Below are 12,926 nucleotides of genomic sequence, written 5' to 3' on the forward strand. Positions count from 1 at the left end.
CATGTATTAAAGCCGTCTCTTAGGTTGTTGGAAGAGAGTGTTTGTTATGCAGAGTGAGTTGTCTTGGCAAAATTCTATCAGCCTATACTGCTTCATTTTGTTTTCCGAGGCCGCGCTTACCTGTAATTCCAGGTGTCATTTGACTGCCCACCTTAGCATTCCAGTCTCCTGTGATGAAAATAACATCTCTTTTAGGCGTGTTGTCCAGTAGGTGCTGCAGATCTGCTCTACTTCAGCTTCTTCAGCATCTGTGGTTGGGGCATATATTTGGATCACTGTGATGTTAGGTGGCTTGCCCTGAATTCGAATTGAGATCATTCTGTCATTTTTTGGATTGTATCCAAGCACTGCTTTAGCCACTTTACTATTAATTATGGTGGCTACTCCATTTCTTCTGTGGTCCTCTTGTCCACAGTAGTAGATCTGGTGGTCATTTGATGTGAAGTGGCCCATTCCAGTCCATTTCAGTTCACTGACGCCCAAAATGTCTATCTTTAATCTTGACATCTCACCAATAACCACATCCAATTTGCCCTGGCTCATAGATCTTACATTCCAGGTTCCAATGGTGTGTTGATCCTTAGAACATCGGATTCGCCGTTCACCACCAGCACCGTCGGCCACTAGCCGTCCTTTCGGCTTTGAGCTAGCTGCGTCATCACATCTGGGGCTAGTTGAACTCATCCTGTGTTCCTCCCCAGTAGCATTTTGACCATCTTCCGACCTGGGGGTCTCATCTTCCGATGGTATCCCGACATATCTCTGGTTGTACTGATCCATTTAGTTTTCACGGCAAGAATACTGGGGTGGGTTGCCATTACCTTCCCCAGGGATCGCATTTAGTCTGACCTCTCTGTCATGACCTTCCCGTCTTGGGTGGCCCTTCACGGTTTAGCTCATGGCATCACTGAGGTGCTCAAGCTCCAGCACCACGACAAGGTAATGATCCTTTGCTGAAGGCTTTAATGTCACAGTAATAGAAATTATCTGAATCTTTTGAAAGAAGACAAACATTAACTACCTCCATAAAAATTATGTCTACTTCCTCACTGCTTAGTGAATGCTGGTTGAAACAAGAAAAATTAATAGTGCATTTGGTAATTTGTTTGTTTCACAGTTGGGGAGTAATCTTAACAGTATGATTGATGTAAAAACATGTTCTAATTTTCACTTTTTTCTTAATATATCTGCTGTTGCTTGCTGATTTATCTTTGACTTGTAGGATGTTGAGTAAAGTATTAAGAATCTAGGAAAGATATGTTCTAAATGGTCATCTGCTCTGAAGGGGTAGTTTCTTGAAAATACATGTTAAAACTCAGTTAAAAACAGGGTTTTGTAACAGTGCTGATAAGATTAACATGTACTGTACATTCATGTTCAGTTGAGCAATTGAGCTCAGAGAATGTTAATAGTTGAGTAGGTTTGAATCAACCCCAAAGCCAGTTTGGTGTAGTGGTTAAGGCATCAGGCTAGAAACTGGGATACCATGACTTCTAGTCCCTCCTTAGGCACAAAGCAGCTGACCTTGGGCCAATCACTTTCTCTTAGCCCCAGGAAGGAGACAATGGCAAACCATTTCTGAAAAACCTTGCCAGGAAAACTGTAGGGACTTGTCCAGGCAGAATCAGACATGATTGAACAGATTAAAAAAAAAGTCTTTCTCATAGTGCTGTCTGGAAACAGAAGCCATTGATTAGGAGTGACAAAGAAACTGGGTCAACTCTTAGCATATCAACTCTGAAACTTCACTGATATATGAGGTTACTCTTTCAGTTTCTTTAATGTGTGTGTGTGTGTGACATTTTTTATTTTTATTTTTATCCCACCTTTATTATTTTTTTAATAAAAAAACTCAAGGTGGTGAACATACCTAATGCTCCTTCTTCCTCCTATTTTCCGCCCAACAACAACCCTGTGAAGTGAGTTGGGTTGAGAGAGAGGGACTGGCCCAAGGTTGCCCAGCTGGCTTTCATGCCTAAGGCGGGATTAGAACTCAGTCTCCTGGTTTCCAGCAGCACTTTAACCACTAGACCAAACTGGCTCTCTTTATTTTATTTGTTTTTGTTTATGTTGTCTTTATGCCTAAATTATTTGAGCATAAAATCTTGACAGATGATGGTCAACATCACAGTATTTTTATGGAATGTGCTGTTGTGGTATTGGTTTATGGCAAGTGGTTTATTGAAGGCAAAAGGGAATATTCAGTACTTTTTACACCTTAATCTTTATTAACACTAGAAATGTCTCCCATAGTCACTCTGAAAATATTAAAAAGTTCTTTTGCACATATAGAAAAGCCAGGAAGGTTTTTTTTTCCTTAGTTCTTAATTAATATTAAAATAAATTCTGCGGAATTCAGGTAACTTACCCAATATTCTTTATTCCTTTAGATGGGTTGGTGATCCCATTAGTGGAGCTGTCAGCAAAGCAGGTGGCATTTCACATTCCATTTGAAGTAGTGGAAAAGGTCTATCCACCTGTGCCTGAGCAACTGCAGCTTCGCATTGCCTTTTGGAGCTTTCCAGAGAACGAAGAAGATATCAGGTAGTATCCTCTAGTATTATTCCTTTGTCTTTAAATTGACTTTGATTTGATTTCCTGCAAGCAAGGAACAAGTAAGCTTTTGAGTTTTTCGAAATTCATTTTAGTATGGACAATAAACTAGTTAACTCACTAAATGAATTGAACATGATGAAAAATCTTAAATCTGTAAGTTGAAATAGAGGAAGCGTTACACTTCTGAGATAAAAAGCTTTTGATGCACAACTTACGCTGTTCTATAGATCAGTGAACAGTGTAAATCTGTTTTTTAAGGGACATAATACTATCTAATAAGGATTTAGACTTATGTGACCATTAATCTCTGTAGTGATGCAGAAGGCCCATTTGGATAACCAGGAGATTGATAAATCCAAATGATTTTTTGAGAAATTACAACTTCTGTAGGCTATCCAGTTCAAGGTCTGGTTGATCTGCAGTGGTGTAGAGTGTTGATGCATCTAGACAAATAGCTACAGTCAGCCCAGCCTTCCAGACCCCTCCTGGGTTTTCCTTACATTGGCAGCTTGGTACTTCAAAGGCAGGGGAGGTCTAATCTCATTTCCCTCTTTTGTCATCTGCTGGGTTGGTCCCCCACCTAGGATATACCCATTGCTATTAGGCTTTCTATACTCTGTAACCTCCAGGAACTGTTTGAGTTTAATCTGGTGCTACCCATGTGGGTTGGGTCTCTTGCAGTTAAGTTCCTCTAGAATTTTCTCTCCAGCTGCCAAGGCCTCTCTTTGACCCCCCCCCCCTCTGTTGTGGATGAGCTTTTCAGCCACACTGCGTAGTGTATGCTTGCACACACACACTTAGTTCCTGGTTGCTCCTCTCTCCCATAGCATCTTTGGACCCCTTTTCCCAGTCTTATTCCTCCAGCTCTTTACTTTTTTCTTCAACTCTTGAAGTCTTCTTCTGTCTTTCGACATTTTGAAATCCAACTCCACTCCTACAGTGCTCTCTGCTCTCAAGGTCAGCAAGCAAACTCTGTTTAAAACAGCTGCCTTCCTTTTAAAGCGAACAGCTCCATTTTCTCTTATGCTATCAGGGGAGATGAAGTAGGAGGTGTTTTTAACTCCACAGCTATCCTCTCACAATTATATTAGCCATGTGGAATTTGGGGGGGGGAAGGCTAGGATGTAAATGTCTTAAACTGCATGTTAACATGTCTGGTTTTCATGCCTAGCTAATAATCCATAATATATGCAATGGTGTAGAGTGTTGATGCATCTAGACAAATAGCTACAGTCAGCCCAGCCTTCCAGACCCCTCCGGGGTTTTCCTTACATTGGCAGCTTGGTACTTCAAAGGCAGGGGAGGCAGTCTTGTAAACTGAAAAGTTTTGTGTTCTGGATGTATTCTTAATGTATATCTTTGGCCTAAAACAATAGCTGTCAAGCTATCATTGCCCATGTTTTAATTAAAAAATTAGGCTCCCTATAACAATCTTGAGTTGTACATGCCCCTCTATTTGGTCTCTAAAGGAAATGCTCTTATAGCTTTAATAGTAGTATAGAAGGAGTTTGATACTGCAAATTGTTACCTGCAGTTAAGAAGCTGTATCTGGTGAAATTCCCTCTACGTTTAATATAGCCTTTTTTTCACTGTAGCATAATCTACTCTTTGAAATCCACCCATAATTTCTGCACTGCCTGTGGAATGGAATGCACTGTTGTCCGTCTCCATTGAAGATCATTCTAATAATAGAATGATTTATTTCTTTTAGGCTATACTCATGCTTGGCAAATGGCAGTGCGGATGAGTTCCAACGAGGCGAGCAACTTTTCCGAATGAGGGCTGTTAAAGACCCATTACAGATAGGTATGATGTACAAACTAGAATTGGAAGGGACCTCAGGGGTCATAGAGTCAAGTCCCCTTGCTTGGTGCACGATCTGCTCACCCTTAATTTAACCCTAACCCTTACATTGCTCTTGAAAATCTTACATCAGATGCAAAACGTGTCTGAGGCAGACTTGGGCGAGAATTATTTATGGTGACATTTGGGTATGCTCTCTTAGCAAATACGAAGTTGCACCCGATCCTGACAGTTTCAGAACTGGCTGGGGAGACACTTGTGAATACTCTCTCTCTCAGATGTGTCTCAAAAGGACAGAAAGGAATGAATTCTTTGGATCCTGTTTGAGGTTGGCAAGTCTTAATTGACCTAAAAATAATTTTCTGCTGACACTGTTAAATTGGTTCAAATATTTTTGCATGTTTTTGTTTTTTTTTGCAATTACCCCAAATAGGCCTACTAATATGAACAACTCACCAGAACTTCCAGATCATTTTGTTATTTTATATTCCATCTCCATGTTCATTTTTACAACATTATTACGTGTCTTAAAACAGGGACAGGCTTTATATTTTTCCTCTTGCCAAAGGCAAGTACGTGCCAAAATATGTATTTAGAGCATTGTCACCTTGTAGCCCCAAAGCTTCGGATGAGGCGTCTGAAGCCACTCTAAAAGTTTCCATTGAATGGTATTTTTAATAGGTAAAAAAGGGGAAATTATTAAATACATGAGAAGTAATCATATTGACTGTATTGAATTAATTCCATTTAATTGTAGCAATTAAATTTAAGTAAATCAGGTTTATTTAAGTAATTTAAGTAAATTGGGTTTATTTATTTATTTTGTCTTAGGCTTGCCCATGTTTTGGATTAAAACCCTCAGCATAGACTATATATTCTTGGTTTAGAGTCCAGTAGTTTGAGGTATACAAGCAGGTCTCAAAGAATGGTTGCTGATCTGCATAGTGCTATGGCACCAGGGCTGATAATTGCTTTAATTATTATGGCTTGTCAAATGTATTTATCTTCATTGTCATTTAAATGTGTGGATATTCCGTTGTTAAAATTGGCAAATTAATATTCTATAATTCTGTGTTATACAAAAATTAATTAGTTCTACTTACTACTAAAATTATTTAACATTCTTGTCCCTTCTGTCATAGCTTTCTATATTATATAATCTTAACAAAATAGATCTCCTTTGTCTCATTCAGTTTGTTATAGCCCAAGGTGCAGGGTTTTTTTTACTGTGGCTTTTAGAATTAGTGGAAGACACTATATTTGCAGAGGTTTTTAATGGGTTTCATGCTATTTGAGTAGAATTTCTGTTGCTGCATTTTAATTCTTACATTTAACATCTACATGAAACCGCTGGGTGATACCATCCTTCACCATGGGATGAGGTGTCATCAATATGCCAGTGATACCCAGTTATATATCTCCATCCCGGGTGAAGTAAATTATGCGGTCTCCACCCTTTCCAGGTGCCTGGGGGCTGTGGGGGCCTGGATGGGGAACAACAGGCTTCAACTGAACCCTGGTAAGACAGAGTGGCTATGGATTGATGGCCCCTCGGGTTCCAGGAAGTTGTCTTCTTTGGTTCTGGATGGGGTGGCACTTCCCCATTCGGAGCCAGTGCGGAACCTGGGGGTCCTCCTGGACTTGCGACTCCTGCTCAAAGAGCAGGTGGCAGTCGCGGCCAGGAGGGCCTTTGCACATCTCCGGGTGGTGCACCAGCTACGCCCATTCCTGGACCGAGATGCCCTCTGAACAGTCACTCATGCCCTTGTCATCTCCCATATAGACTATTGCAATGCACTCTACATGGGGCTACCTTTGAAGAGTATTCGGAAGCTTCAGCTGGTCCGAATGTGGCTGCGCAGACAGTTATCGGGGCTGTAAAATCAGCCCATGTGACACCACTGTTACATGAGCTGCATTGGGTACCAGTTTGCTTCTGGGTCCAATTCAAGGTGTTGGTTATCACCTTTAAAGCCCTACATTTCTCAGGTAAGCATCTTCTATCCAAGTGCAAATTTTTGCTATAAAACTATCCTTTGAACGCATCTTTTCAGAAATAATGTAGTTTGCTGAAATACGTTATTTGAATTTTTCACTGAAACTAGGAGGATTGAGTATTGCGGAGAATGGCTGTTAGACTAAATAGTATGCTAATTATACATTTGAGCTGCAATATAATTGTTTAAATTGAGGTTCATTTTCCTATGCTTCAATGCCTGCCAGAGAATAACTTTTGTCCTGCTTTCCAACAGGTTTCCATCTGAGTGCCACAGTGGTACCTCCACAGATAGTGCCACCAAAAGGAGCCTACAATGTGGCAGTAATGTTTGACAGATGCAGGATCACCTCATGCAGCTGTACTTGTGGAGCTGGGGCCAAATGGTGTGCCCATGTGGTAGCCCTTTGTCTCTTTCGGATACACAATGTAGGCTTTGAATTATGTTGTTTTATTGCAGTTAAATATAAAAATCAAGTATTCAGTAATGAAAAGTTGTGCTCTTGATTTTAGCTTCTGCTTCATGAGCTGGCTCAGACTTGAAGTAAGAAAGGTGTTTGTTTAATACTGTTTAGCACAGATTTTTAGACACAGTTAAACTGGAACCATCAATGCTGCATGTTACTCTCAAAGGTGATCTGCCTCAAAAATCAGTAACTGATGCGTATGCTTTGATATGTTTCAGTGAAGAAATAAAATAGTTACATGAGTTCCATATTAATGAGAAACCTGTAAATGAGGCTGGGCTCCCCAAAAAAGGGTTTACTTTACAAAATATGCTTACACCAGTCCAGTAATGGAACTTAGAGTCTTGTCCTCCCATTTCCTTCATGAGTTGAGTATTATAAATGGGTTCTTGAGAAACCTGTGTACCAAAATTTAAGCAGTATTCTGCCATCACACACACACACCTGCGTTTATCTCTAATAAACAGTCTTTCTTAGCGTCTAGCAATTTTAGATTCATTTTCTGCAGAACTTGGCTTAACATATATAATTTGTGTTTTCTTCTGCGAGTTTTACTGACATACGGCTTTGTGGTGATCCATTTGCTGGGAAGGCTTTTTGAATGAATGAAATAGGAATACAACTAAATTAGGAATAACTAGCAGAACTCTGACTTAGAAGATATTACTGAAATTTGTTTCTGTACAGCATTATAGAAGTTTTCGGAAGGGATCAATGGGTTTCATGTGAATTTCCAGTGATCTTATAAATCAATTGTTTAGGATAAATCAGTAGTAACATTTTGATATTATATTAGTGACAGCCTCAGCCCCCTGAATATTTTATGGCTGAGCTAGCATTTTCTATGGAGACTTTGAATATGTTGTGTTTACAATTAGATTTTTGACAGTTCTCAGACTGAAGAGTCATCCGCATCTTTGGTTGCCAAATTATCTTTACAAGGTATGAGTTTGAAAAACAAAATGTGAGCTAAAGCTGCAGGTGCTCTCATTAGTTTTTTGTACTATGAAGCAGATTTACTTTCTGCAAACTTTGATTAACTTTGAATGTGGAGACTGTAATATTGTACTGGTTCCAATTCTATTTAAATGGCTGGTTTCAGAAAGGGCTGTTGGGGATATTTTCTTACCTTATAACATTTGTTGTACTGTACTTAATATGTACATAAAACGTCTGGATGAGGCATTAGATTGAAATGGCATACACTACATACTTTTGGTTTCATCAAATACACTGACAGTATTTGGACAAAATTAGAAAATAAATGAGCACCAATGAGCTGACATCCAGTACAGATAAAGTAGAAATAATTTGTATTGGTGAGGTAGCTATCCAGTAGAGGGTTGGGGGTTTTGTTTTGGGAGGGATCCGTTCCTCAGGAAGCAGATCATAGTTTGGGGATACTCTTGGATTCATCTTTGTTACTAGACATGCAGATAACTTTAGTGATTAATTATTGGTGATCAGTGTAGAACTTACACTGAGAACTTAATTGGACAGAACAACCTTGTAACAATCATGTTCTGATAGTTTCCCATCTAGGTATTTGCACAGTATACAGTAGAGGGGCTGCCTCCTAAAATGATCTGGAACCTTCTGTTGTCTAAAATAGATAATTTAGATCGTTAATGTGGACTGGTTGAAAGAATACTGTATTGCCCACTTCACAGGCTACCAGTCTGTTTCAGGCTTAATTCTGAGAAGATAGGCAACAGATTTCCTTCAGAAGTTTTCAGCTACAACTCCCATGAGGTCCAGACAGCAGAAGTTAGGGGAATTATATAAAGCATCTGAAAGGGACTGACATACATGAAGGAATATTTCCTTCTGTTTAATTCTCTTTAATTTTTGAAGACATCCTCTACGAATTAAAGAGAGACGGGTAGCTTCTTATTGAGGGCACTTCTTTTGTGGAATGCCATTATCACAAATGTTGACAAAGGATTTTCGGGTGCATGGTGATCCTTGTATTATCCCAGCTATGTTTCATTCTCTCATATTTAGTTAACTTGAATTACTTTGTGGTATTTTACTCCTTTTGCTTTAAAGTACTTTTGCATTCTGTATTTTTAATTTATTTTTCTGCTGCTCAGAACACTTCATGTTGGATAGATTTTGTGGAAAAACTACACTGAAGAAAACTGCTTTCATCCTATTATATGCTAATGCGGAACAGAATTTCCAGATTATTTAGGGAATGTACCATAAAGAATTTCTTTATCTAATAATAAAATGACTACCTCTGTGGAGTAAAATAGCTAAAAGGAATTACTTTGATGTTAGTTTGCTGGAAGCCATGATATAATAGGTCAGTTTAGTGGTCTATAAATTATCAGACTATTTTTGTAGATATTGTTAACATGCTAAACCAGCAATTTTAATGCACATTTCCCCCAGAGTGCTGCTGAACTCCATACATACTATTTCCAAATAAATATTGATTGAGCATAAGTATAATCAAAGTCAGTAATACCAATATATGTATCTTGGCTGTAGCCTACCATCTTGCTGTGATTCACAGAGGCATCCTTACCAAAGTCTGATTTTAATAAACAGCTTATACTGTATATGTTCCTGAAATGGCTTCATATGCAACTTTATCTGCCCTTGGGATGTTACTGAACAATAAGCCTCGTCTTGTTTCATGTCAGAAATGCAGGAAATAGAAAGGGGGAAAGTATTAATTAAAATTTAAAAAGTTTAAAACATTTAATAAAAATAAAAAAATGTATATAGCTCTAGCCCAATACCGGGCCACAATAATATAATAAAAGACAATAAGCCTTACATTCTGTTAAAGAAATTATCTACGTATTTTTCCTTCTATCTCTAGGCATCTGCAGTTTGCTTGCGAGCACCTGTCTCTGAATCCCTGTCTCGACTGCAAAGAGATCAGCTGCAGAAATTTGCACAGTACCTCATCAGTGAACTCCCTCAACAGGTAGATAGTGAGAAAAGTGGACAATAAATCCAAATCATGCTTCATGGATGCACCTTTATTTAATTGTCTCTTGGAAATGTCCTTGTAGTCTTAAATACAGGTGAAAAGATTCTGTTCGCTCATAATTTTTTTAATATTGTTGAATGTTTTCGATTTAAGAATGTTAGTGCTCTGAGTAAATTACCACATGCATGTGGTTTAATAATTTTGATGAGCAATGTGTAAAATCCTCTGCAGGATTTTTCAAGTTTAACATCTGTACTTCATAAAGGTATGCAAAATATTCTGAATTTTAAACACTTACTAATCTCCCTATGCCAAACCAGATTGTGAACAGAACCAATCAACTTTAGGGATGAATACTAGAATAAAAGGCAACTCAGAATGAAATCATGTACTGTAATATAACCAGTGATCAGAAAAAGTAGCAAAATATTCCACAATGAATTAAACAGATTAATGGAAGATAGGAACAGCATTAGTTGCTAGATAAGAAGCTGATTTTTATTCTATCCAGTCATATAGGAATGATTGTTGAAGGCTTCTAAGGCTTTTAAAACTGTATTTCCGTATGATGCTTCTAGTCCATAGTTAGCTATTTGTCTTCCTTGCCCTACGTTCTTTGGCTTCTGCTTGAAGAATAGGTATGATGAGAGGAATACATTTTTTGATAACATAAAAGTGATTGCCTATATTTAAATTTACCTAGTTAGAATAAGCGCTTCAACAGAAAGCAGACAGTATAAGCTCAAGGCAGTGGCTCATGTGCTTAGCTGAAGATGCACTTCAGTACAGTATTTCTGTACCATCGGGGGTCCTTTCTCCACCCCTTCCTGTGTTTCCTGCACGAATGCTTAACCATGCAGAAGACAGTTCTGATGCTATATTTTACGAAGCATGAACAGCTACATACGGTGGGCCTTAACATGATTTGGACATTCATGTATCCTTTTCTGCTGGGCCTGCTCACACTGAAGGTTATTTGTACAGGGGAGCATCCTCTGCAGTGTGTTTGTTCTGTGTCCCTTCCCGGGTTAAAAAAAAATGTCATGGAACTGTGGCAAAGTACTGTGAGATGAGCATTGGGAAGAGTAGTATTCTCAGGCCATCTAGTCTCAATGACCGATGCTCACGTTTCCAGTTAAACATACAGAAGTAGCCATACCCTAGTAATTTGGTGTCATTGGAAACTATTAACAACACAAATGCTTGCTATCACTTTGCTTACAAAGTATAGTTGTAGGAGAAATTGAAAAGACAAATAGTATCTAATATGCATCAGCTAAGGAGCATTATGGTGGGTGGGCTAGGTCAGTGTTACTTCGATTTTTAGATGGAAGACTCATGTGAAAAAAGGTACACCCTGAGAAATGAGATTTCAGGCAGTTCAGAACTTTAAAATAAAAACCAAACTTTGAAGATCTATTTGGAAACTAGCAAGCAGTGGATGCAGCTGCTTTATATGAAAAGGAGAGCAAGGCTTTCTGTCCCCAACAGCAGCCAGCTGGGTTCCTGTAAGAAGCCTACCCTCTTGTGCCTGTTCCATAGCAACAGGATTAAGAGGCAAGTTGTCTCAGATATTGAAGCTGATTGTGACTAATATTAATGCTTTATACATGTATCCAGCCCTCTCTGGAAGCCTTTCAGAGCAAATCTCAGTGAGGTCCACTCCTCACCTATGAGTTGTGTGAAGAAGAAAGGTTTTGTATGTCTTTAACTTCCATGAATGACCCTATTGTCTAGTATTACACAGAAGGAAAAGGTTCACACTGCAATGCAAGTAGAAGTGTTTGCATTTTTTGAATGTCTATTCAATTTGGAGAGATATTTTTAGAATTCTTCACTATCCCCTTCTATTTTTACTACCCTGAGTAATTTAATAATTGTAATACCCTAATTAATACCTACTTTAATGTAATAAACTTAGTCATTCCACAGTCCACCTCAGCTTCATACCACTTATAATCAAATTAAAACACAAACAGGTCTTTGCAGGATCCTATTCATTCCATATAATCCCATCATACTATGTTGAAATAAGGGCATTGAGCCCACTGCCTTTTCAGTGCAGGAATCTAAATTAAAGCATCCTAGGAAATGGTTGTCAGCCTTTGCTTCAAGGCATCCAGTGAAGGCGATCCCACTGCTTTGGATAATTGGTTCTTAATTGAACTACTTTTATGGTTAAGCTTTTTTCTAATATTTAATTGGGGTGTGCTTTCCTGTTAGATAAATCTGTATTAACCCAACTTACTCTATTCATCACTCTGGAATAATGTAGAACAAGTCTTGAGCTCCTCCTGCGTGACATCCTTTTATGGGTATTTGATTGGTGCTGTCATATCCCTCTCCGTGTTTTCTAGTGATCCTTCAATATTTCTTCATAATTAATTTTTTCTTCAGGAATTAATTTTAATCCCCTGATCATTCCTGTTGCTCTTTTTGAATCTATTTGAGTTGTCCGAATCATTCCTAAAATGTGGTGGTTAGAAGTAGATTCAGTACTTACGATAAGTGTGTGACCAATACTTGTTAGCTAGTTTCCTTGACAATATTGATGAAGGATACAAATATGCTAGTGATACCTATTAAAGGTTATTTCTTTAAAAAAATCTTGGAGACCAAATATTCTCTATATGAGTAGAGGTAAGCACCTGCTTCATTAGTTTAAAAAAGGAACAAATATGAAATTGCATCAAATGTACTGCCGTTATAGATACTTTATTAAAAAAAAACCATGCACAGGGTAGTGAATGCTCTGGAATGCTTCTTTTCCCCATCCCTTCTAAGTGCTTAGCAGTAGACCATCTTATCTGCCCCTTCATTTCTGGGTATGTAGTAGTAATCTGTTAGTCATGTTTTAGTGCTTTATTCCATAATCTTAGTTTACTGTCTTTTAAACATTTTTATGGTGTATTGCATCATGTTTTTACCTAACAATAGTGTTAAAATGACAGCATTAGCATTATTATTAGCATTAGCAACAAAATCTTGCAGCAGATTAAGAACAGATTGAGATTAAAGTATTAAAAAGCATTTAAACTATTAATTATCAAAGAAAACTAGTCTTAATCTCTTGCCTGTTAAGTAGAGTGAGTGAGTTTAACAGTTAAAATGCCAATATTGCAAAGGCTCTGAGAAAGTGGCAGCTCAGGCAGGATTT

General features: G+C 38.2%; 1 protein-coding gene across 4 annotated transcripts in view; it reads left to right on the forward strand.

Moving 5' to 3' along the window:
• The window catches only part of ZSWIM8 (zinc finger SWIM-type containing 8), a 746,829-nt gene that overhangs the window by 11,823 nt on the left and 722,080 nt on the right, over positions 1-12,926 (forward strand). For all 4 annotated transcript variants that reach the window (XM_063307636.1, XM_063307635.1, XM_063307637.1 and 1 more), the window contains exons 2-5: positions 2,391-2,544; positions 4,268-4,362; positions 6,612-6,784; positions 9,656-9,763. In XM_063307636.1, the coding sequence (XP_063163706.1) occupies positions 2,391-2,544; positions 4,268-4,362; positions 6,612-6,784; positions 9,656-9,763 (530 nt within the window). The remainder of the gene's footprint in view (positions 1-2,390; positions 2,545-4,267; positions 4,363-6,611; positions 6,785-9,655; positions 9,764-12,926) is intronic.

This window comes from Candoia aspera, chromosome 6 (genome assembly GCF_035149785.1).
Source record: "Candoia aspera isolate rCanAsp1 chromosome 6, rCanAsp1.hap2, whole genome shotgun sequence".
NCBI classification, from domain to species: domain Eukaryota; kingdom Metazoa; phylum Chordata; class Lepidosauria; order Squamata; family Boidae; genus Candoia; species Candoia aspera.